At 49.7% G+C, this 26,128-nt stretch overlaps 1 protein-coding gene and 1 pseudogene across 5 annotated transcripts in view; both read right to left on the reverse strand.

Annotated features, from left to right (window-relative positions):
* The window catches only part of JAKMIP1 (janus kinase and microtubule interacting protein 1), a 148,005-nt gene that overhangs the window by 31,649 nt on the left and 90,228 nt on the right, over positions 1-26,128 (reverse strand). For all 5 annotated transcript variants that reach the window (XM_038533413.1, XM_038533412.1, XM_038533414.1 and 2 more), the window contains 3 exons: positions 5,418-5,546; positions 4,108-4,236; positions 2,659-2,742 (listed from right to left, as the gene is read on the reverse strand). In XM_038533413.1, coding sequence (XP_038389341.1) covers positions 2,659-2,742; positions 4,108-4,236; positions 5,418-5,546 — 342 coding nt within the window. The remainder of the gene's footprint in view (positions 1-2,658; positions 2,743-4,107; positions 4,237-5,417; positions 5,547-26,128) is intronic.
* Positions 21,666-23,247, reverse strand: LOC100686398 (annotated as a pseudogene).

A 26,128-nucleotide genomic window follows, 5' to 3' on the forward strand; every position in this document is an offset into this window, starting at 1 on the left:
CTTCCTGGGCCTCTTGAGGTCTGCTTACTGGCAGCCTGCCTTAATTTGAATCCTGGTCATCACCCGAGCCCTCGTCCCACTAACCAGACCCCAGGCAGAGTGAGTTCTAAGGCACCTGTTGAGAATCTCGTAGAGCCCCTTCCCTGAACACCCCTCCAAGCCCCCAGGTGCCAGCCCAGGACCTCGGGGAGCCCTCACTAGACCTCCTTAGCCCCCACGGCCTGCCTGTGTGCTGGGGCAGTGGTGCCACCAGACACTCCACCCAACTCCACACAGCACTTGCCACCCTCCCAGTTAGGTGGGGCCACGTGACCGTTCTGGTGAAATGTGTGGAGGCAGCAAACTGCCTTCTGCCCTCCTCCTCCCATGCAGGATCCCTAAGTAACCGCATGGAGTGGGCGACCCTCTGCCTACTAAGCAGGAAACTCACTGTGGTGTGCCATTTACAAATTCTGGTTATCTCTTACCCCGGAAAGAATGGCTGACCTTAGTGTGACCTTCTGAGAGGCTGGCCCTCCACCCAGAGTCCTCCCTCCATGGTTGTCCCCCAATCGAGGGCACAGGTCTGGGTCTGGGCTGTGCCTCCCGACTGTGCCCTGCTGTCCACCAGGCCCTGTTGCACTCAGAGAATGGACACACAGAGAAACCCAAGGGCCAGGAGTCACAGCATGGAATCCCTAAGCACGAGCTGCAAGGGCCAGCTCAGTTTCCCATTTAAATCTTTGATAAATGCAAAATACCATGGACTTTCTTCAGAGAGTTAGAACAAATTATTTTAAGATTTGTGTGGAATCAGAAAAGACCCCGAATAGCCAGGGGAATTTTAAAAAAGAAAACCATATCTGGGGGCATCACAATGCCAGATTTCAGGTGGTACTACAAAGCTGTGGTCATCAAGACAGTGTGGTACTGGCACAAAAACAGACACATAGATCAATGGAATAGAATAGAGAACCCAGAAGTGGACCCTGAACTTTATGGTCAACTAATATTCGATAAAGGAGGAAAGACTATCCATTGGAAGAAAGACAGTCTCTTCAATAAATGGTGCTGGGAAAATTGGACATCCACATGCAGAAGAATGAAACTAGACCACTCTCTTGCACCATACACAAAGATAAACTCAAAATGGACGAAAGATCTAAATGTGAGACAAGAGTCCATCAAAATCCTAGAGGAGAACACAGGCAACACCCTTTATGAACTCAGCCACAGTAACTTCTTGCAAGATACATCCACGAAGGCAAAAGAAACAAAAGCAAAAATGAACTATTGGGACTTCATCAAGATAAGAAGCTTTTGCACAGCAAAGGATACAGTCAACAAAACTCAAAGACAACCTACAGAATGGGAGAAGATATTTGCAAATGACATATCAGATAAAGGGCTAGTTTCCAAGATCTATAAAGAACTTATTACACTCAACACCAAAGAAACAAACAATCCAATCATGAAATGGGCAAAAGACATGAAGAGAAATCTCACAGAGGAAGACATAGACATGGCCAACATGCACATGAGAAAATGCTCTGCATCACTTGCCATCAGGGAAATACAAATCAAAACCACAATGAGATACCACCTCACACCGGTGAGAATGGGGAAAATTAACAAGGCAGGAAACAACAAATGTTGGAGAGGATGTGGAGAAAAGGGAACCCTCTTACACTGTTGGTGGGAATGTGAACTGGTGCAGCCACTCTGGAAAACTGTGTGGAGGTTCCTCAAAGAGTTAAAAATAGACCTGCCCTACGACCCAGCAATTGCACTGCTGGGGATTTACCCCAAAGATACAGATGCAATGAAACACGGAGACACCTGCACCCCAATGTTGATAGCAGCAATGTCCACAATAGCCAAACTGTGGAAGGAGCCTCGGTGTCCACGAGCCTCTGGAGCCTCGGTGAACGATGAATGGATAAAGAAGATGTGGTTTATGTACACAATGGAATATTCCTCAGCCATTAGAAATGACAAATACCCACCATTTGCTTCGACGTGGATAGAACTGGAGGGTATGATGCTGAGTGAAGTAAGTCAATCGGAGAAAGACAAACATTATATGTTCTCATTCATTTGGGGAATATAAATAATAGTGAAAGGGAATATAAGGGAAGGGAGAAGAAATGTGTGGGAAATATCAGAAAGGGAGACAGAACATAAAGACTCCTAACTCTGGGAAACGAACTAGGGGTGGTGGAAGGGGAGGAGGGCAGGGGGTGGGGGTGAGTGGGTGACGGGCACTGAGGGGGGCACTTGACGGGATGAGCACTGGGTGTTATTCTGTATGTTGGTAAATTGAACACCAATAAAAAATAAATTTATTAAAAAAAATCTTTGATAAATGATGGCAGCTTTTCAGATTATGTCAAAAATGATGTTGGTCACCATTTTGCTTTTGGAAGGGTCTCCCACTTTTGCACATTTGGCCAACAAAGAGCAAGCCAAGTGAGAATTTCATAGCACATTTTGGTTTTTTAAAACCCTGCAAATAGGTACCTCAGGTAGGATATTCTCACCTGGGTTCTGCTACTATTTTTTCTCTAACGACTCTAGAGCAAACCACATAGATCCATTGAGGGCCCCCCTTGGCACCAAGGCCACAGGGACGGCACAAGGGGACAAACATGCAATTATCATACACTCATTTCTGCTCACCTGTCCCTTCTCAACCAGTAGCTTCTCCAAGTCTTCAATTTTGGCCTGACACCTCAGCAAGTCAGCTTGTAGCTGTTCCCGAGTCTGGAACGAAAAGGATCAGAAAGTGAGCAGGTCACCGTGATGGGCGATGGGAGCGGCAAGGACAGTGCTACAGTCTGGGCCTTGGAAGTGAGTCTGTGTATAGGAGAAGAGGTCTGAAGGCGGCCTACCCAGCTGCATGTAGGTACTGTTGCCTACACATATATGATTTTTAAGAATGGAAAGGTCTTGAGATGTCGTTGGCTCTAACCCCCTTAGTTTTCTAGATAATGACATGGAAGCCTAGAGTAGGGGTTAGTGTCTTTAAGGGAGTGAGTGAACCAGAAGCCAGACATGTCAGGGCTCCCTGCCATGGCTTTCTGGTCAAGTTCAGTGGCTGCCTTTACCAACACTACCAGGCATGTTTTGTGGACCTTTTATCACCTACAGTAAGGGCTGAAAAGCCAAAACCCCTCAAGGACCAGGCCGGTTTGTGATTAAGGGAAGCCATCTGCATGCAGGGTAATAGAGGGCGTTGAGGACTGTGGCACATATTCCATCTCAGGGGAAATCACCACCTGGCTGCAGCCAAAGCTGCTCCCACATGAAACAGGAAGCCTCTGGTTGCCAGACTGAGCATGTTTTGAGCTGCCGAGAGAGGTTAGGGACCTGGATTTCTATGTGAAATCTCTTGACTTTTAAATGTTGGCAACTGAATGTAACTTTCAATAAAAACCATATAATTCAGCCCACACTGAGCCTGGACCTCTACCTCCTCTGACCTGTAGGTTATAGGCCGAACCCTTCACTGTGGCACTGGCAGCTTCCCTCCCCACCAGCTTCATCCACCACCTCCTACCTCATGGGGCTGCTATTGGAATGAAATGGGGAATGTGTTGAGGTGGCACTGGCACCAGTGGGGTGCTCTCTGGGAGTCCCCTCACTTTCAGAGGAAGGGCAAGAGAGCTGCTGGTCCATGTGACTCCCGCAGGCCAGATCAGGGCCAGTGAGTGGAAGTTACTGGAAGGCAGAGCTCAGCCCAGGAAAATGGCAGGCATGGCCCCCACCTGGGTGGCCAGCAGGGACCAGAGTGCCTTGAGGGCACACCCCTCGACAGTCCCTGCATGGGCTCTGTGGGGGTGTTCACAGGGCTTTCTCAGCCTAGGAGGGGGAGGTGGGTGAAGTCTACAAGGCCTCCGCGTCTGGGATTTCATCGCTGAGTCTTAAAGTCTGAATGCATTCCTGTGTGCCAGACGACTTTATCATTTCTCCTGGCAACTCCTGCCGTCACACTGAGGATGGAGGTATAGCACCTGTGGGGGTCGCCAAGGCCTTGTTAGGTGCCCCCCAATGCCCCAGAATCCCCTCCCCACGTGTCACAGGCAGGGCCGGCGGTCTGTGCAGCCCCTTGGGGCCCGCTGCACTTACCCGGGCCTCCCTCTCGGCATCCAGCGTCCCCCCGACCTGCTCCTGAAGCAGAGCATAGGCCCGCTGCAGGGCCTGGTACTCCCTGGTCAGTTGACAGAACCTCAGGTCGGCCTCCTCCCTGGTTGTCGTCTTAGCATAATGGAGAAGAAAGACATAACAAAGCACGTGACCCGGTGTGCCTTCTAATGCTGGGGTCCACTGAGACACGTCCAGCCCTCACAGCCGCTGCCAACGACTCCTTAGGGAACCAGTCACTGCCAGGATGGTCACTGGGACCCTGGAGTGACAGGCTGCAGGAGAAGCCGCCGTCCTGCTCGACAGCACCCTTCCCGGGAAGCCTTGAGCCACATGCAAGGGAGAGAGGGCAAGAGTGCCCCTGAGCTGGCCCCTCCCACCAGGGCGCCCCACTCTGGGAGTTTCCCCAAAGGTGACAACCCCCTAGGAATGCAGGGCTACAAGTGCTGGACGGGCACCAGCCGTCATGGGGGACCTGTCACACTAAATGCACATGAGAAGTCCCGCAGCTTGTGAGAGATGGGGACGTGGAACATGCTGAAAGCTGCCTGCTACATACTGTTGGTGACATGTGTCTGGTACAACCATGTTTTACTTGGGTTTCCTAAGAGAATTCAGCTGGGCAGGTGGGCAGGTGGGCAAAGACCACGCCGCCCTTCGCACCTTTGTGAGTCCAGCTCACTGGGTGCCACCGTCGTGAACCTGGATGTGTGTGATGATTGGGAAATGTCGGGGAGGTGACTCGGCGTGGGAGGGCTTCTGGCGGTTTTCACCGCCCTCCACGCTTGCCAGCATCCTGGCTTTCTCTCCTGTGTGACCTGGCATCTTCGTAATGAAAAAGCAGTTCATGCTCTTTCCACTAGGTGGTGTGCCTGTGTGTGTGCACGTGTATGTGCCTGTGTGTGCATTTGTGCACATGTATGTGCCTGTGTGTGAACTTGTGCGTGCGTGTGCATGTGTGTGTGTCTGTGTGTGTCCATGTGTGTGCGTGCATGCACAAGGGGGGACCAGGGACGGGCCACCACGCAGCAAGTTTAATTGCAAAGATAACAGCAAGGTGACCACAGATTTCCTTTGTGAGAGCAGCACTGGGGAAAGGAAGGGACCGCCACATGCCGCCAGCACTCCCCTTGCTATTCTCAGAGCCCAGCCCAGTGGAGGCCACCTGCCCTCGAGGCTACAGGCTGTGATGACACAGGCCCTCCAGGCTTAGATCTTTAGGTGAGGGAGTGACTGTGGTGGCCATCAGATGCCGGAAAGCACCCCCGAGTCACCTCTGATGTGGGGGTGCTTACATCTTCCAAGTCTTCCTCCGGTGTGGCTGGAGCCCTGTCCGTCCTATCTGTGTTGCAGGATGTTTCTGACAATGTTTCCGAGTCCACGGACTCCTCATCAAATCCAAAAAATGTCTCCACAACATGCTTCTATAAATTTGAGACAATGCACATGACATCAGGATCGGATTCAGAATTGCTGAGTGCCCCCCCCCACCCTCCCACCCATCACTCCAGGCACAGGGACAACTACACACATCTGGGCCCCACGGGCATCCCAAGCAGCAGGTGGTGCGGCTCGTGATGGACTGGGTGGGAGAAGAGGTGGCCGAGGACGGTGGACGGGTATGAGTCCACCATGCCTGACTGAGCAGGGCATGCTGGCCTGACCCCGGTTCCTTCTGCGGTCACCTAGCCCCTCTGAGCGCCAGCCTCCTTCTCTATCAGGCAGACGTGGAACCCCCACCTCACCCGAGAGCATCATCACACGTGTCCTGTGCCCGGGGCTCTGATCCTCGACCGGCAGCGTGTGTGTCCCACCACGGAGGGGCAGCAGGGCCATGTGAGATGTCTCATTCCATGTGCCAGACATGGGAAAAGGGACAAGGGACAGAGAGTCCCCAGGTGGACCCTGGCTCTGATTGGCTGGGTGAGCCTGTGCTCCAGGTCCTTACCGTACCTGCACTAACAGGCAACTTTTGTTTAACTTTTTATTACAGAAAGCTTGGAATACTTAAAACATTAGAGGGAAGAGTGTAAGGGACCCTCGTACCCCACTCAGTCAGAGGCAATTTTAGCACTCTGTGTGCCGGCTTCCCGGTCACCCCACCCAGCACTTCTCCCACCCCAAATACCATGATATATGGGGCCTCGTTCAGCCATTTACGCATACGTTCGTTCAACAAACACCCGACCGAGCACCTTCTATGGGTCAGACACTGGCTGGGGCCCGGGGAAAACACAACAGGATTAAAACCAGGCATGCTCCCCTCCACAAGGAGCTGCGGGCCCCTGGGGGCTGCAAACAGCAACCCACAATCACCAGATCAACTCCCTATGTTTTAGGGACATCGGCTTTTTTTCCCTCCAAAATAGCCCCTAGGAAGGATTAGGCAGGATTTTTATTTGTTTTCACAACCGATGAATACTTTTCACAACCACAAGGAAAGAACCATAACCCAATCCGGAGCCAAGCCCCAGGCTCCCGCTGATTCATCCAGAACCCGGCTTCATCCAGAGCCCCCTCCCCTCTCCTCATCCCACAAGGGATCAGGACGGCAGGGTGCACAGTGAGGGCACCCCCCGCTCTGCTTGTTTAAGCCGGCATGTGTCTACAACCTCAGGCATCCACATGTAAGAAAAATGTGGTTGGTAACACAATTAGTAACATCATTAAGGAATAATTCCGCCAACAGGAAGGGAAAAGGAGACAGAGTGGCTCGTCCTGTCCTCTGGTAGAAGTAGAGTTTCCTGAGAGGTTTTGCTGGAGGCATCCACGAGGATGGGGATTTTGCTCCATGAGCGGTGGGCTCCATGGGCTTTTTTATTCTCCGCTGTGGGCCAGAGCCCGGCGCACTCAATAAATGCTGGTTGCTAAATGCGTATTCACGAACATGTCTTCATTAATGAGCTCAAAGCTGGGGGGGAGGAGCAAGATGGCGGAGGAGTAGGGTCTCCAAATCACCTGTCTCCACCAAACTACCTAGAAAACCTTCAAATTATCCTGAAAATCTATGAATTCGGCCTGAGATTCAAAGAGAGACCAGCTGGAATGCTACAGTGAGAAGAGTTCGCGCATCTATCAAGGTAGGAAGACGGGGAAAAAGAAATAAAGGAACAAAGGCCTCCAAGGGGGAGGGGCCCCGCGAGGAGCCGGGCTGAGGCCGGGGCGAGTGTCCCCAGGACAGGAGAGCCCCGTCCCGGAGACGCAGGAGCTGCACCGACCTTCCCGGGCGGAAAGGGGCTCGCGGGGAGTTGGAGCAGGACCCAGGAGGGCGGGGATGCCCTCGGGCTCCCCGGGACAGTAACAGCAACTGCGCGCCCAGGAGAGTGCGCCGAGCTCCCTAAGGGCTGCAGCGCGCACGGCGGGACCCGGCGGGACCCGGAGCAGCTGAAGGAGCTCGGGCGGCGGCTCCGCGGAGGGGGCTGCGCGGCCCCGGGAGCAGCTCGGAGGGGCTCGGGCAGAGGAAGAGGCTCCGTGCGGAGGGGGCTGCGCGGTTCCAGGAGCAGCTCGGAGGGGCTTGGGCGGCGGCTCCGCGGAGGGGGCTGCGCGGCCCGGGAGCGCGAATCCACCAGCGCAGGCTCCGGAGCACAGGGCGCCGGGACACAGCCCAGGATCCCGCCTCCCCCGGGACAGGCAGAGGCCGGGAGGGCCCAGGACCGCAAGGACGCTCCTGCCCCAGCTGAGCAGATCAGCGGCCCCGCCCCGGAGCCTCCAGGCCCTGCAGACGGAGTTCCTGCCGGAGCTGAATCCAGGTTTCCAGACCTGGCCCCGCCACTGGGGCTGTTCCTCCTGCGGCCTCACGGGGTAAACACCCCCCACCGAGCCCTGCACCAGGCAGGGGCACAGCAGCTCCCCCAACTGCTAACACCTGAAAATCAGCACAGCAGGCCCCTCCCCCAGAACACCAGCTAGACTGACAACTTCCAGGAGAAGCCAAGGGACTTAAAGTACACAGAATCAGAAGATACTCCCCGGTGGTTCTTTTTTTGTTTGTTTGTTTTTGTTTTTGTTTTTGTTTTTGTTTTTGTTTTTGTTTTGTTTTGCTTTTTGATTTGTTTCCTTCCCCCACCCCCTTTTTTTCTCCTTTCTTTTTCTTTCTCTTTTTCTTCTTTTTTTTTTTTTTTTTCGTTTTTTTTTTCTTTTTCTTCCCTTTTTTTTTCTCTTTCTCTTTTCTTTCCTTCTTTCTCTCCTCTCTTTTTCTCTTTTTCCCAATACAACTTGCTTTTGGCCACTCTGCACTGAGCAAAATGACTAGAAGGAAAACCTCACCTCAAAAGAAAGAATCAGAAACAGTCCTCTCTCCCACAGAGTTACAAAATCTGGATTACAATTCAATGTCAGAAAGCCAATTCAGAAGCACTATTATACAGCTACTGGTGGCTCTAGAAAAAAGTATAAAGGACTCAAGAGACTTCATGACTGCAGAATTTAGAGCTAATCAGGCAGAAATTAAAAACCAATTGAATGAGATGCAATCCAAACTAGAAGTCCTAACGACGAGGGTTAACGAGGTGGAAGAACGAGTGAGTGACCTAGAAGACAAGTTGACAGCAAAGAGGGAAACTGAGGAAAAAAGAGACAAACAATTAAAAGACCATGAAGATAGATTAAGGGAAATAAACGACAGCCTGAGGAAGAAAAACCTACGTTTAATTGGGGTTCCCGAGGGCGCCGAAAGGGACAGAGGGCCAGAATATGTATTTGAACAAATTCTAGCTGAAAACTTTCCTAATCTGGGAAGGGAAACAGGCATTCAGATCCAGGAAATAGAGAGATCCCCCCCTAAAATCAATAAAAACCGTTCAACACCTCGACATTTAATTGTGAAGCTTGCAAATTCCAAAGATAAGGAGAAGATCCTTAAAGCAGCAAGAGACAAGAAATCCCTGACTTTTATGGGGAGGAGTATTAGGGTAACAGCAGACCTCTCCACAGAGACCTGGCAGGCCAGAAAGGGCTGGCAGGATATATTCAGGGTCCTAAATGAAAAGAACATGCAACCAAGAATACTTTATCCAGCAAGGCTCTCATTCAAAATGGAAGGAGAGATAAAGAGCTTCCAAGACAGGCAGCAACTAAAAGAATATGTGACCTCCAAACCAGCTCTGCAAGAAATTTTAAGGGGGCCTCTTAAAATTCCCCTTTAAGAAGAAGTTCAGTGGAACAGTCCACAAAAACAAAGACTGAATAGATATCATGATGACACTAAACTCATATCTCTCAATAGTAACTCTGAATGGGAACGGGCTTAATGACCCCATCAAAAGGCGCAGGGTTTCAGACTGGATAAAAAAGCAGGACCCATCTATTTGCTGTCTACAAGAGACTCATTTTAGACAGAAGGACACCTACAGCCTGAAAATAAAAGGTTGGAGAACCATTTACCATTCGAATGGTCCTCAAAAGAAAGCAGGGGTAGCCATCCTTATATCAGATAAACTAAAATTTACCCCAAAGACTGTAGTGAGAGATGAAGAGGGACACTATATCATACTTAAAGGATCTATTCAACAAGAGGACTTAACAATCCTCAATATATATGCTCCGAATGTGGGAGCTGCCAAATATATAAATCAATTATTAACCAAAGTGAAGAAATACTTAGATAATAATACACTTATACTTGGTGACTTCAATCTAGCTCTTTCTATACTTGATAGGTCTTCTAAGCAAAACATCTCCAAAGAAACGAGAGCTTTAAATGATACACTGGACCAGATGGATTTCACAGATATCTACAGAACTTTACATCCAAACTCAACTGAATACACATTCTTCTCAAGCGCACATGGAACTTTCTCCAGAATAGACCACATATTGGGTCACAAATCGGGTCTGAACCGATACCAAAAGATTGGGATTGTCCCCTGCATATTCTCGGACCATAATGCCTTGAAATTAGAACTAAATCACAACAAGAAGTTTGGAAGGACCTCAAACACATGGAGGTTAAGGACCATCCTGCTAAAAGATAAAAGGGTCAACCAGGAAATTAAGGAAGAATTAAAAAGATTCATGGAAACTAATGAGAATGAAGATACAACCGTTCAAAATCTTTGGGATGCAGCAAAAGCAGTCCTAAGGGGGAAATACATCGCAATACAAGCATCCATTCAAAAACTGGAAAGAACTCAAATACAAAAGCTAACCTTACACATAAAGGAGCTAGAGAAAAAACAGCAAATAGATCCTACACCCAAGAGAAGAAGGGAGCTAATAAAGATTCGAGCAGAACTCAACGAAATCGAGACCAGAAGAACTGTGGAACAGATCAACAGAACCAGGAGTTGGTTCTTTGAAAGAATTAATAAGATAGATAAACCATTAGCCAGCCTTATTAAAAAGAAGAGAGAGAAGACTCAAATTAATAAAATCATGAATGAGAAAGGAGAGATCACTACCAACACCAAGGAAATACAAACGATTTTAAAAACATATTATGAACAGCTATACGCCAATAAATTAGGCAATCTAGAAGAAATGGACGCATTCCTGGAAAGCCACAAACTACCAAAACTGGAACAGGAAGAAATAGAAAACCTGAACAGGCCAATAACCAGGGAGGAAATTGAAGCAGTCATCAAAAACCTCCCAAGACACAAGAGTCCAGGGCCAGATGGCTTCCCAGGAGAATTTTATCAAACGTTTAAAGAAGAAATCATACCTATTCTCCTAAAGCTGTTTGGAAAGATAGAAAGAGATGGAGTACTTCCAAATTCGTTCTATGAAGCCAGCATCACCTTAATTCCAAAGCCAGACAAAGACCCCGCCAAAAAGGAGAATTACAGACCAATATCCCTGATGAACATGGATGCAAAAATTCTCAACAAGATACTGGCCAATAGGATCCAACAATACATTAAGAAAATTATTCACCATGACCAAGTAGGATTTATCCCTGGGACACAAGGCTGGTTCAACACCCGTAAAACAATCAATGTGATTCATCATATCAGCAAGAGAAAAACCAAGAACCATATGATCCTCTCATTGGATGCAGAGAAAGCATTTGACAAAATACAGCATCCATTCCTGATCAAAACTCTTCAGAGTGTAGGGATAGAGGGAACATTCCTCGACATCTTAAAAGCCATCTATGAAAAGCCCACAGCAAATATCATTCTCAATGGGGAAGCACTGGGAGCCTTTCCCCTAAGATCAGGAACAAGACAGGGATGTCCACTCTCACCACTGCTATTCAACATAGTACTGGAAGTCCTAGCCTCAGCAATCAGACAACAAAAAGACATTAAAGGCATTCAAATTGGCAAAGAAGAAGTCAAACTCTCCCTCTTCGCCGATGACATGATACTCTACATAGAAAACCCAAAAGTCTCCACCCCAAGATTGCTAGAACTCATACAGCAATTCGGTAGCGTGGCAGGATACAAAATCAATGCCCAGAAGTCAGTGGCATTTCTATACACTAACAATGAGACTGAAGAAAGAGAAATTAAGGAGTCAATCCCATTTACAATTGCACCCAAAAGCATAAGATACCTAGGAATAAACCTCACCAAAGATGTAAAGGATCTATACCCTCAAAACTATAGAACACTTCTGAAAGAAATTGAGGAAGACACAAAGAGATGGAAAAATATTCCATGCTCATGGATTGGCAGAATTAATATTGTGAAAATGTCAATGTTACCCAGGGCAATATACACGTTTAATGCAATCCCTATCAAAATACCATGGACTTTCTTCAGAGAGTTAGAACAAATTATTTTAAGATTTGTGTGGAATCAGAAAAGACCCCGAATAGCCAGGGGAATTTTAAAAAAGAAAACCATATCTGGGGGCATCACAATGCCAGATTTCAGGTTGTACTACAAAGCTGTGGTCATCAAGACAGTGTGGTACTGGCACAAAAACAGACGCATAGATCAGTGGAACAGAATAGAGAATCCAGAAGTGGACCCTGAACTTTATGGGCAACTAATATTCGATAAAGGAGGAAAGACTATCCATTGGAAGAAAGACAGTCTCTTCAATAAATGGTGCTGGGAAAATTGGACATCCACATGCAGAAGAATGAAACTAGACCACTCTCTTTCACCATACACAAAGATAAACTCAAAATGGATGAAAGATCTAAATGTGAGACAAGATTCCATCAAAATCCTAGAGAAGAACACAGGCAACACCCTTTTTGAACTCGGCCATAGTAACTTCTTGCAAGATACATCCACGAAGGCAAAAGAAACAAAAGCAAAAATGAACTATTGGGACTTCATCAAGATAAGAAGCTTTTGCACAGCAAAGGATACAGTCAACAAAACTCAAAGACAACCTACAGAATGGGAGAAGATATTTGCAAATGACATATCAGATAAAGGGCTAGTTTCCAAGATCTATAAAGAACTTTTTAAACTCAACACCAAAGAAACAAACAATCCAATCATGAAATGGGCAAAAGACATGAACAGAAATCTCACAGAAGAAGACATAGACATGGCCAACATGCACATGAGAAAATGCTCTGCATCACTTGCCATCAGGGAAATACAAATCAAAACCACAATGAGATACCACCTCACACCAGTGAGAATGGGAAAAATTAACAAGGCAGGAAACAACAAATGTTGGAGAGGATGTGGAGAAAAGGGAACCCTCTTACACTGTTGGTGGGAATGTGAACTGGTGCAGCCACTGTGGAAAACTGTGTGGAGGTTCCTCAAACAGTTAAAAATATACCTGCCCTATGACCCAGCAATTGCACTGTTGGGGATTTACCCCAAAGATACAAATGCAATGAAACGCTGGGACACCTGCACCCCGATGTTTCTAGCAGCAATGGCCACGATAGCCAAACTGTGGAAGGAGCCTCGGTGTCCAACGAAAGATGAATGGATAAAGAAGATGTGGTTTATGTATACAATGGAATATTACTCAGCTATTAGAAATGACAAATACCCACCATTTGCTTCAACGTGGATGGAACTGGAGGGTATTATGCTGAGTGAAGTAAGTCAGTCGGAGAAGGACAAACATTATATGTTCTCATTCATTTGGGGAATATAAATAATAGTGAAAGGGAAAATAAGGGAAGGGAGAAGAAATGTGTGGGAAATATCAGAAAGGGAGACAGAACATAAAGACTGCTAACTCTGGGAAACGAACTAGGGGTGGTAGAAGGGGAGGAGGGCGGGGGGTGGGAGTGAATGGGTGACGGGCACTGGGTGTTATTCTGTATGTTAGTAAATTGAACACCAATAAAAAAAAAAAAAAAAAAAAAAAAAAATGAGCTCAAAGCTAAACTAACGTGTTTGCCCACAGATTTAGGCTGGCACGTGACAGCCCTTCCCTTCATTCTCTTAGCCAGCACCAGTTAGGGCAACCACCTGGTCCCACAGCCCAGGTGAGTTTAGCAGGTAGAACTATGGGGACCTATTAGGCTCCATCGATTTCAAATGACTTCTTATCCTAAGTAGAGGTTGGAGACAGTCCTATGCTCCAGTCCCCTCTCCAGGGGAGACACTTCGCTTGAATTCAGGCATCAAAAACGCTCTAGATGATTTCCAGGGAGCAGTGAGTGACCATGACATCCCGATGGTGACAATGGCACCTGTAGGAGTGACAGGTATGTGACACTCAAAGCTCCTCTGCGCACACACACGGCTTACCTCCCCGAGCTCCAGGCTCCACATTTTTCTGGGCAGCCATTCACCCAACCTTATTTCTTGTAAACACTGCTAAATGCGAGGCCTCTGGGGACAGGACTGCATCAGCCACGGTGTCACTGGCAGCCAGCAGGGACGCACACTGACAAAGCGCCAGGAACCATCCCACCACACTCTCTCCAAACCATCAGGACACGAGCAGGATGGTCAGCATCACGGACCATTCTGGGGGCTCACGACTCAGTGTTCGTTACCCAGGATGATGGGCTTCTTGAAACCTTGCGGGACGGCGACTTAGGTCCTCACTCACCGGGCCCCAAACAGGGCATTCACTACAGATGCTGCAGATGTGCATTTAAGGTAGCGGTGCCTTTGTCAACAGCCTAGCGCCCCGGCCCAAGTGGGGCCCTCTGAAGTCCAATGTGGCCCCGGAGACCGAGACTCCAGGGAAGCATGTTGCAGTGAGGGAGGCAGGATGTGGCTCTGACGGGGCGTGAAACCCAAAAGGGCATTCCCATTATGTCCCTCTCACAGCAGGAGGCGAATCCCAAGGACCCCTCCCCACCCCAGCAGACACAACATCCCCAGCGGCAGCAGCGAGTGGCCTAAGAACCCCCCAACCTTGTCTACAATATGGGTTGGGTTAGTCTTGGTTTTGTTTTTTTTTTAAGTGATTGTATTATATGGGAAGCCAAGATGCACCACATATATTTATGCCTTTGTTAATAAAAACAAGACATAAAAAGGCATTTTCAGGCCTCAAGTGAAGATCTGGGGATGGCTTCTTTGACGACGCGGCGACGGCTGCCTTCTGCCGTCTTTTCAAATTCTATGTGAAAACAGCACCGGCCTCGGAAGAATGACGGAATCACCTAGAAAACAGTTTCCTCTAACGCTTGGCTCTTTAAGAAAGAGTCAAGGGTTGGGGCAGCTGTCAGGTTTTCCGTCCACCTCTCAGATTCCCTGGGCATTTTTTCCCGAGGAAAAGACTCGGCTCAGCGCAGCACACCTTCTGGAAGCTCGTTCCTCCTGACTTCCATGTTGCTCACCCCCAGGGTCTTGCCTTGCCCACTCCTTTTTATGAACCAACCCAAATTTTTAAGATGCAATTTGAGCAAAAATGAAAAACAAATGTGTCTGCTCCATTTACACCTTGAATATGCAGAGGTGTCCTTCTCAGCTGAGAGGAAAAGAGGTGCCTCCAAAATAAGCCGCCCCCCATGGACTCCAGCCTCCGAGCCCCCTTGCTTCCTGTCCCCCTCGTGTCGTGTCCCTCCTGACAGCTGCTGGTGCAAGAAGAGGCTTTCCAGTTTGGGACCGTGCATCCTTTCTCAGGACCGCCAACTCCCAGAGCCAGCCGCTTACCTTCATGCTTGTAGGTCATCTCCTGGCAGCCGGAAAAGTACAGGCACACCAGGGCACAGAGGCAGAGAAAGAAGGAGAAGTACAGCACGAAGAGGATGTACTCCATCGCCGGGCATGGAGGCAGAGCCCGGCCGCTGGCCCGTGTGTGCCGGGGGGGCCCCAGGCAGCCTCACTGGCACCTGCTTCCAGGCCTCTCTCCAGTCCTAGGGGGAAGCACCACTTCTCCCCCAGAACATTCTCCTGCCCTCCACTGCACCTGGCCTGCAGTGTCCAAGGCTTCCTGCAGACTCCTGTGCCACGGAGCTCTGAGCTCAGGCTCCTGGGCGGACCCAGGGGCTGAGAGCAGCTGGTTTCCAAGGGCTGGGCTGGCACAGTAGCCACACAGGACCACTGCTGTGCTGGCTAATTCTCTGGGGGTTGCCCTGCGTCAATGCTCTGCCACAGGTCCTGGGTCCCTGGGTGATCACCAGGCCCCTGGGAGCAGCACTAGCAACCGTGACACGGAGAGAGCTTTCTTTAGGACCAGAGCCAACACCGAGGAGGCGCTTCCTGCCTCGCATGCTTGGGCTATTTCTCTGTCCATCCCACAGCCACCCTAAGTGTGCCCCAGACTAGCTAAACTCATGAGTTTCTCAGCAATCTTTCCTTCAGCATTGGTTTGGCCATTTAAGCAGACTGACCAAACACGATCCACATGAAGACTGCAGCAGGGCAGGCCACAGGAGCCTGAGTTTCTTGGAGAAGCTTCTCTCGGCATAACATCAAAATTTAAAATCCCACATGTTGGAAAAAATGGATAGGTAATACCATTAAAAAGGAAAATGGGTTATACTTTGAAAAGTATTCGAGCAAGATGAAAAGGCAAAGGACAATCACAAAAAGAAAAATACAATCAAGTTCATGTATAGATTTCAATTTCAATAACGCTCCTTCCAAAGTATCCATGATGTGTGCTATGTAACCACATCATAGTACCCCACTAAGCCTTTCACTCATGTTTCCAAATGAGCTGCTCCCCAGGCAGAGTGGGGACTGGTTCAAGGATAAGCCTGTGACCACACTGAGCCAAGCAGCACCCGCCCTGGGGCTTTTGCTGGAACCACTGAGGAGAGATACCCTCCTGCCACAGAAATCGCTAGGCAGGTGTCACACCAGCTTATAGCTGCTGAAGCCCACTGGGCCACCCCATGGGGAGAGCCCACCTGAGAAAGAGCCCAGCCCACGAGGAAAGCAGAGTAGGAAGGTGAAGAGACAGGTTCCAGGCCATATTGTGTAAGGATCTGGATCCAGCTGTGCCTGAAACCAGCCCCCTTAGACTTCTCAGTTATATAAATTCCCTTCCCTTCTTAAATGACTTTCAGTTTTTGATATTCACAATAGAAAGAACCTTGGCTAATGGGCGAGGGGGAGATGATCCTAGAAACCATGCTATCTGTGAGCTGTGGTGCTCTAGGAGAAGTCTGGGGCTACTTTCTCTCCAAGCTGCTCTGCACCTGGACTCTCAAGAGATAACAGAGACCACCTTTGCCTGGCAAATGTATTCCTGGCTTTAGCAACCAAGAAACGTGTCCTGCCCATCCTGTTGGCTCCTGGACCTACTAAGAGTGGAGACACTCCCCTGCGCCCTGTCACCTGAGCTTCTTCAGTGCCGATGATGATGGCCAGAGGGACGTGTGATGGGAGGGGGTGAGCAGCACTGCTGCCTGCTTTCCACGCTGCCACCAACCCCATTCAACCACCAGCATCCTCTGAGGCCTCTGGGCACCGAGCCTCAGGAGAAACAGATGCAGAGACTGAAAAAACAGACACTAAGCCATGTGCCAGGGCAGGAGGAAGAGAGGGCCGAGGAAGCCCAGAGGAAGGGCCTGCCCATGGAGGGTGCAGGCTTGTAGGAAATGGGGACGGTTAGGTCGGATCTTGAGGGGGTGGGAGGCAGTGAACAGAGGAGGTGAGGGGCGCTGGCCCGAGCTAGGGGTCTGGAGATGAGGCGGCACAGCAAATCCAGGGGAGAGGAGCCAGGCTGTGTAGACGAGGGTATAGCAGGAAGTGAGCAGGGCCAGATCCCCAAGGCCCAGTGGGTCAGCCAAGGAGCCCCAACTTCATCCCCCCAGGAAATAGGAAGCCAGCACAGGGTTTGTAGGAGGGAGGTGGCAAGGCCAGACTTGTGTCTTCATAAGATAGTTCTGATAGCTCTGGAGGGAGGAAGATGCTGGAAGCAGAGGGGGCAACCAGGAAAGTGTTGCCATGACCCCAGGACAAGCAAATCAGAGCCTGGAACCACAGAGCCTCAGCCTCGAACCCCCTCATCACCCTCCCCAGCTCTGGGGTCCCCTCCTGACACCAGGCAGGGGGCCTGGGGGCACACACCTGCCCCCAGCCAGCTTTTCTACTGAGGGCTGAGACTCACCCTCACGCTCATGCGCAGAGTTGGGGTCTCCGGCCCATTGGAATACCTGGAACCACCCTAACTTTCTGTCTCTTCCAAAGTCTTCAGGTGTGGCCTCAATGTCTGTGGTCACTGCTGGGCCAGATGAGGTGGCCCGGGCAGCCCTCCCTGCCCTACCTGCCCTCCCCCCGCCCCCCCCCTCCCGCTTTGCTCTCTATCCTCCTCCTGCTGCCTGGAAACCTGTGATGTTGCCCCAGGTTGGGACACACGGACAGTGTACATGGCTGTGGTGCTCAGCTGCCCTCGTGTGGCCCAGGACACAGGCTCTGTGTCTGTACAACTGTCCCCATGTTCTACCCACAGGACTCAAGTCTTCCTGAGTCCTGCACTAAAGGGCCCACACCCCCAGCAGGCAGCATACACAGGAGCAGCGCCCAGGGCTTCTGATGTGAGGCCTGGCCAGGCCGTGGAGGAGGGAATGAGGTGACAGGGTCACTGCCCATCCTGGAGGGAACAAGCCCTCGTCCCCTGTAGGGAATAGCACACGCTGCACGCAACCTCAGCTGCATGCCAGCCAAGCGTGGGGAGCCAGGCAGGCAGGCAGGCAGGCGGGGGACCTGAAATGACTAACATTTCATTCAATTCATGTTACTGGGTCTGCTGCAGGGGTGGTGTGGGGAGCCACGCTGGATGCCACATGCAGCCCCGTAAATGAGACATGCGCCATCCAGCACACCTCGCTCAGAGGCTGGGTGGTGACAGAACTGTGACAAAGGATGGCCCAGGAACAAAGTTGAGCAGAAACAACCCTGCAGGGCAAACAAGACTCCTTTGGCTACTTTGCAGTGGAAAGAATGGCACATGACGACAAATGCCCCGGGGTGGGAGGCCCAGCCAGGGAAGGCAGCATGTATTAGCTTCTCTTCCAGGGCAGCTGCTAGTGACCTGTTCTTCCCACCATGAAGCAGCAGGCTTGGCCTTAGGGGGCACAAGGTCAAGTTTAGATAGGCCCCAAGTGTCTGATGAGAATGGGTGCAGCAGACACTGACCATGGGTGACCCCCCAGAAGTCCCTCAGGTGTCAGCTGCTTCCTGGTGACAGCAGCCCCAGGGGCCATTCGGAGAGGAGGGGACACTGGGGCCCAAGGAAGAGCCATCCTTCCCGGGGTGCTCTGATGCTTCTCAGCAATCTTCCCAGCCTCTCACAAAGGATGGCCACTGTCTAAAGGGCATCAGAAGCTCACCTCACTGTTACCTGAGATGGTCTCTCTTTTGAAAAATGGGACATGAATTAGCCCTAGGGAAAGAGAGCAGGGCCTGGGAATCTGCACTCAACAGGCCCTCCAAAGGAAAGCTACTGATTGAAGGGGAAGGGAGAAGGAGAAATCATAATTTAGGGAGCCTTGACTACATGTCAGGCACAGAGGCAGATGCTCTGTTGAATCTCCTGGATGTGACGGTCGTGGTAAGAACCAGGAAACAGGGGGATCCCTGGGTGGCTCAGTGGTTTAGTGCCTGCCTTTGGCCCAGAGCACGATCCTGGAGTCCCGGGATCGAGTCCCACGTCGGGCTCCTGGCATGGAGCCTGCTTCTCTCTCTCTCTCTCTCTCTCTCTCTCTCTCTGTCTATCATGAATAAATAAATAAATCTTAAAAAAAAAAAAAAAAAAGAAAAGAACCAGGAACCAGGCTCCTGAGGTCAATGTCACAAGGCCAGGAGCCAGAGCTAACTCTCACGTGGCTGCCAGGCTAGTGTCTCTGCCTCTCCCCAGGTCCCAGCCCCACTTTCACCAAGGCTCGGGAGCAAACTGCGCTGATGTTAGCCCTCTTCCCATGCTCAGCTCTCTACGGAGACACAGCTCTTGTTGCTAGATAGCAAGTTTGCAGACAGCAAATCTGCTGCCCACCCCAAAGCACGAGCTGCATTTAGGGCTCACCCATGATGCCAGACCTTCTGCAGAGCAAGCCTGCCCTCCCCAGAGAGGGCCTGAAGAACTGCTTGGGGTTCTCCTGCAACCTCCCATTGGCAGGGGCGGGGAGCTGAACCAGCAGGGCCCTAGGGCAGAGACTTCCACAGCAGTCTGGTCCCCAGGAGCACAGTGAGACAGAATTGGCAGCCCTCGGGTGTGCAGGCCACCCTGGGATGAGGGCTGCCACCACCACTCTGCCATCACAGCATCTGGGGTGTGCGTGTGGAACTGGAAGCCCCTTCTAGGGGAAATGAAGAGTCCAGGGAAGCTTGCAATAGCTGGAGAGCAAGGATGGGCTTTCAGACTTCCAGAAAATTCTGGCACAAAAAATTGTGCCAAACAAAGGCCCCGGGCAAAGCAGTAAAGTACACAGATATCCAACGGACAGAGCATGATGGAGGTATTTAAGGGGAGCAATGAACTACTGAATCCCAGCAGCCTGTGGGGGGAAGACAGGGAAGCTGCCCAGGCCTGAGACAGCGCTGGGAGATTAAAAACCTGCTCAGCTCCCCATCTGGCCCCGGACAATGCCAGGACTAAGTAGGTGCATGTGTGGGAAGCCGCTCTACCTTGAATCTTGAGAAAAAGAAAATAGGCTTGTGGATCATAGAAACAGCAAGTGGAAAAGACCCTGAACCAGCTCAGAAATATTCCCACGGGACCCCCGAACTCTGCCTTCTAGTGGTATTGAACTATTTCAATTAGTGACCGAACATCCCCATCTTTTGAGATGATCCTGCATCGTGCAAATGCACTTTGCCAGCAAAAGCAATTTGCTTATTCAGTCAACAGCTCTTCAGAGACACCTACTCTGTGCCGAGGCAGTGAACGGGGTGCGCACGGAGAGCAGGACAAGCTCCTGCCCTCCTCACCGGCTGTCCACGCAAGCCTAGCGAAACACAAATCCATAGTAGGCCTTTGTAACGTTCTCTTCCCACAAACACATTCAGAAATCAGGAAAAGGAAAAACAGAATCCTTCCTTACTCCCTGAATTCTTACAGGTTTGAAAAACAGAGTCACAGCTCAGCAGTGGGTTTCCCGAAAACCCTACTTAGAAGCTTCATGGGGTGTATAATGCCAGGCACATCTGACTCTTCAGTCAAGCTGAATGCTTTCAGAATTGCTTTTTCTTGCCTTTTTTTTTTTTTGGTATTAATTTTATTCTGTTTTTTGTATAACTTTAAGTACATAAAGGTTTGTTTCCACAGGCCTCAGGAAATGGATAGAAGCCAACAGGACAATGTCTCTTCCCATCAAAAAAGTTACATATTTTGGTAAGTGTCCTAGAGAGAAAAACTGTATTTTACATTAGCAGTGCTGTGCAAGATTCTTACATAAAACCTAAAACCAGGCTGCAGTGGAGACTTTAGTCCTTTAATCAGGTGGCCGGACAGAAACCAAAAGCAGTTGAGCATGACAGGGCAGAGACAATGAAGCCGGACAGGTACCTAGCACGGAAGGAGGAAGGAATTCCAGATTCCTTGGAATGGTGTGTTTTCCTCTTTTTTTTTTTTTTCTTTCCTTGTCTAAGTTGTCTCTATAGGAAGGTGCTGGGCAGGGACCCCAGTGAAAGGAAGGGGCCAAGGCTCCTTTAACTGGCCTGGGTGCAGGGCACTGCCAGCAGCTGATGCAGGAGAACCTGCACCCAGGTTCAGGCCCACCCAGGATGGAATGCAGAATAAAAGGAAAGCTTATAGGAAACAACGTTGCTTGGAACGCTGCTAGATGGCCAAACTTCAGCCTTTGGTCCAGGGCAACCCCTGCCTCACTGGTCAGCAGTGAGAAATTAGTTTGGTTAGAAGAACCAGCTAGAATCACACCAGCCTCTGCTACCTTCATGCTCATTGTTAGAAAAAGATGAACTTGTGTGAACATTCTGATCTGTTAATCCTTAGGGACTGCTTTATTCTTCTGGAAAAGACTGTTGGTCAAATAACCCTCAAAGGCTGAAAGCTAAACCACACAGTCCTGGTGTGCGTTCCCTAAGAACGGACTGGTGGTGTGGTTGGGGCGATAGGGAAAAGCCATACCTTCCTACAGAAGATCAGCTGACCTGCTCTCCGGCCCCAAATCTCAGCCTGAGGTATATTTCAGGGAGGGCAGGCAGCTGTGCTTCTCGGAGCAGAGAAGCAGTTTAAGAGCAGAAAGGTAAAGGAAATCTAGAAAAGAACCGTCCTGATACAGATTTACCCCATGGTGTGAGGCAGAGGCACTTCGCTTATCCAGCAATTTCTGTCACTGTGGAGACCAACTCCTCCCCATTCCATAGGGTCTTGAACTGCTCAGGGACTGGGGATTCATTATAGCCACCGCCTTCGGTAGGAATGAGGACATTCATCTCAGAAGATTTGGCACTGACTATCTCGCAATCCAGGGAATTCTCGCTCAGGTAAACACGGCAGCCATCTGTTTTGTTGATGGAAATGGTTGGCACTTTACCCATTACCTGAACTTTGACATCCCTACTATTGATGGTCTCCACAATGCCCACCACGTCATCAAACACCAGACCGAGTTTCTTACAGTTACCTACTGTAATGGAGTTTATTTTGCCCTCGATTCGCAATGTTGTGTTGACACATTAGTATATGTAAGCCACCTGTTTCAGCTCTGTGTCATCAATCACCAGGTTGGAAACATTTTCCTCATTTTCCACCCTCCACTGCTTCCCCTCCAGTTCAAGTACAGCTGGCTCCTTCTTTGTGGTTGGCTTGGGGGATGGGCTGACCCTGGTTTGGGGCCACTTCATACTGGACCACTCTGGGCCTTCACGGCGGGGTTCTTGTGAGTCTTCATGTCATCAGATACATGTTTCAGGGCATGTGTGATGCTCTCCCCCTGATTCATCTGAGCAAACAGTGCTGACCAGGAAGCAGACTCATCTGAGCCTGAACTGGGGGGGACTTGTGGGGGAGGTGGGCCTGGTGAGGGAGGAGAAGGACCTGGTCCAGCAGAGGGTCCAGATGGCAATCCACTCAGTTCTTGTGCCAAGGCCCCGTTTTGCTCCAGGCCAGTCCGGTGGTATGGAACTCCTTAGCGTAAGCCTGTAGCTCTGTCCATATACTCAAGTGAGCTTTGACCCAATCCACATGCTTCTTATTGACATCTTTGTACTCCTTGAGGACTCGGTTTGTGTGAAACATGGCAGCATCATTCATTTCTTTCACATAGGGACCAGGCTTGGGAGCCATAGCTACCCAACCCAGGGCCTGGATACTTTGGCTGACAGCTGACAGGTGATTGAACAACTTGCTGCCTCGGTTCTTCTCCTGGAAGCCTATCACTTCTTGGATCTGCTCTGAGATGGGTGCCAACAAGTCAGAAAGCTTATTGCCTGCCGGCTGCTGACACTGAGAGGCTGTAACCGAGAGAGCTTGCTCCAACTTCAGACCTGTGTGGGCCATCTCCACACATTCCTGCCCATCTCCCCCAGTCTCTTTACTGAGCTTCAGGTACTCTGCCCCAGAACCAGCAAGGAGTGAGTCAAACGCTTGCACATATGGAGCTGTTCCTGCTTTTGGGGCGCTGTCTCCATACCCACAGTGCATGTCAGAGGCATTGGACACGGCCTCCAGGCAGCCCACCACCTTCTCCAATCCTCCCGCCAGGTTTTGCATGTGAGCCATAATGTGCCACCTCAGAGTTGGCCTCACCTCCTGACTGCGATCAGCCGCTCTCCTAGACTGTTGCTTTATCAACATGCCCGGTGGGGACAAGGGCTTTCATGCACATTACTGGCAGCCAGGCAGCACGGGGGGTCCCACAGTCTCCATCAAAGCTTTCACACACTGTGATTCGTATTCCAACTTGGGGGACTCTACCCATGGGAATAATCCAGACCCTGGACGCAGCTTCCTGGACAAAGGCAAGGCACTGTGGTGGCATTTGCAGAAGCAGAAAGTCCAGTCCCTTCATGGAACGCTCGACACTCAGGGATTACTGTAGACCTGGCCCAGAAAGAGCCGTCTACATAGGCATCAACACACTTACTTACTGCAGCAGTATTTAGAGCCACAGGAGCTGAAAGCAAACATGCCCCACACGCAATGATAAACAAATTTATGACCCATCCACTCAATGGATTATGTAGCCATAGAATTTTGTATTTATGATGTCAAGGTCCTAACATGGATAAATGCTTTGTAGTACAACGTTAGGGGGGAAGAAAACAGAAAGCAAAGTATATTCTACAGTTACAGTTACATTGTTAAGAAAAAAACGGGAGAGAACAAGGACTGGGGATGTTGCATTAAAATGTCAGCACAGATTGCCGTGGGGAGGCACCGTGGGTGATGCTCCACTTGTAATTGTCAGGTAGGCCCTGGTGCCGTCATGTTGCTTCCGTAATAAAAGTGAATATTTTAAAATAAACAAGTTCTGCCCTGCAACTTCCCATTTCTGAATTTCTTTTTTAAAAATATATTTATTTATTTTATGGGCAGCCTGGGTGGCTCAGCGGTTTAGTGCCACCTTCAGCCCTGGGCTTGATCCTGGAGTCCCAGGATCCAGTCCCATGTCAGATCCCCTGCTTGGACCCTGCTTCTCCCTCTGCCTGTGTCTCTGCCTCTCTTTCTCTCTCTCTCTCTCTGTGTCTCTCATGAATAAATAAATAAAATCTTTAAAAAAAGAAAACGATTAAATATTTATTTATTTTAGAAAGAGAGAGGAAACGGGGAGGTACAGCGGGAGAGAGAGAATCTCCAGCAGACTCCTCGCTGAGTGCGAGGCTCAATCCCACAACCCTGAGATCATGACCCAAGTCAAAATCAAGAGCCAGATGCTTAACCAACCGACCCACCCAAGCACCCCTCGTTTCTGAGTTTCTGATGTCAGTGCGTAGAGACACACAGCTCGTCCAACTTGATGTGGCCGTGAAGACTTGACTTTGAACCTCCACCTTGTCAGTTTACTTTGTCTCTTGGAGCTATTTCTATATTTTACGCCCACGTGCTTCCTATAGCCATCAAATGGGACAAACAATACCATCCTCTGGGGTTGCCATGAGGATGAGATGAGGTGGTAGACATAACCACTTATCAAGTGTCCAAGTTTGGCCACAGACATTTTATTTGGGCCACAGAGTGAACTACAAACCATCGTGCCAACATTTAAAATTCTTGTATTTTGGGGCACCTGGGTGGCTCAGTCAGTTAAGCGTCTGTCTTCGGCTCAGGTCATGATCTCAGGGTCCTGGGACGGAGCCCCGTGTGGGGCTCCCTGCTTAGTGGGGAGTCTGCTCTCCCTCTCCTTCTGCCCCTACTCCTGCTCATCCTCTCTCTAGTAAATAAATAAAATCATAAATAAATAAAATCCTTGATTTTATATAAAATAAGGTGCCTTGGGGGCAAATTGGGTCCCCCAAGAAAGACATGTTGAAGCCCTACCCCCAGCACTCAGTTCACAGGAGGTCATAGTGGAGCAGAGTAGGCCCCTAATCCGATATGACTGGTGTCCTTATAAGACGACAGCCATGGGACAGACAGGGAAAACGGCCTCTGACAACAGGAGCAGAGGCTGGAGTCATGCAACTGCAAGACAAGGAATGCTAAAGAGTGCCAGGAAATCACCAGAAGCTAAAAGAGCCTAGGAAGGATTCCCCTCCGGGTCTCAGAGGGGGCACAGCCCCACCACCACCTTGACTTTGGATCTCCAGATTCCAAAACTATGAGACAATATGTTTGTATTGTTCTAGGCCACCTAGATCGGGGTTCTTTGTTACAGCTGCCCCGGGAAACTAAGGCAGAAGGGTCCCCACTTCTCCCAAACAACTGGAACATGTGACAACTCCTGCTGCTGGGGGCTCAGTTTGCCACAGGCCCGGCACTCCCTACTGCCACACTGCCACGAAAGTCTTGCATCTGTGGCTATGTGGTTGCACATCTGCACTGCTGTTTTCTTTAGAGAAAGCTTTCTCCACAACCGTATCTCTATCAAAAGATAAACTTGGAGGAGCTTCCAGTCCAACAGAAAGAAGAGAAGGCCCACATCTTTGTGGCAGTGAAAAAAATGTTCACAGGTTTAAAAGCAAACTAAGGGGATCCCTGGGTGGCGCAGCGGTTTAGCGCCTGCCTTTGGCCCAGGGCGTGATCCTGGAGACCCGGGATCGAATCCCACGTCGGGCTCCCGGTGCATGGAGCCTGCTTCTCCCTCTGCCTGTGTCTCTGCCTCTCTCTCTCTCTCTCTCTCTCCCTTTCTCTCTGTGTGACTATCATAAATAAATACAATAAAATAAAAATAAAATTAAAAAAAAAAATAAAATAAAATAAAAAAAAAGCAAACTAAGTGGTTTTTTTTCTTTTTTAATTTTTTTTTTACACCTGTTCCAATCTGCTCTTTTTATTCCAGTCTCAGTACCTGAATTTTCCCAGTCCAGCTGTGCTCTCTCTGCCAGGACATTTGGGCACTGTCTCTACAGAACCATATTTTCCAAAGAGAACACAGTTCTGTGTTATTCCAAGAAAGCCCAGAGCTCCTGACTTTTTCAGAACAGGATCTATGATGTTACAAACCAAGCCTGAGCGTCCTTTAAATCCTTCAAAAGGTCTAAGTATTTATGCTTTTAATTTTGGTGAGTGCCCCTGAGGCCTATATACTGAATTCACCAGTAGGGTTTCCATGAGTAAACTACAAGCACTGTCCATGGCCATGACTGATGTCACGTAGAGA

This window comes from Canis lupus, chromosome 3, assembly GCF_011100685.1.
Source record: "Canis lupus familiaris isolate Mischka breed German Shepherd chromosome 3, alternate assembly UU_Cfam_GSD_1.0, whole genome shotgun sequence".
NCBI lineage: Eukaryota > Metazoa > Chordata > Mammalia > Carnivora > Canidae > Canis > Canis lupus.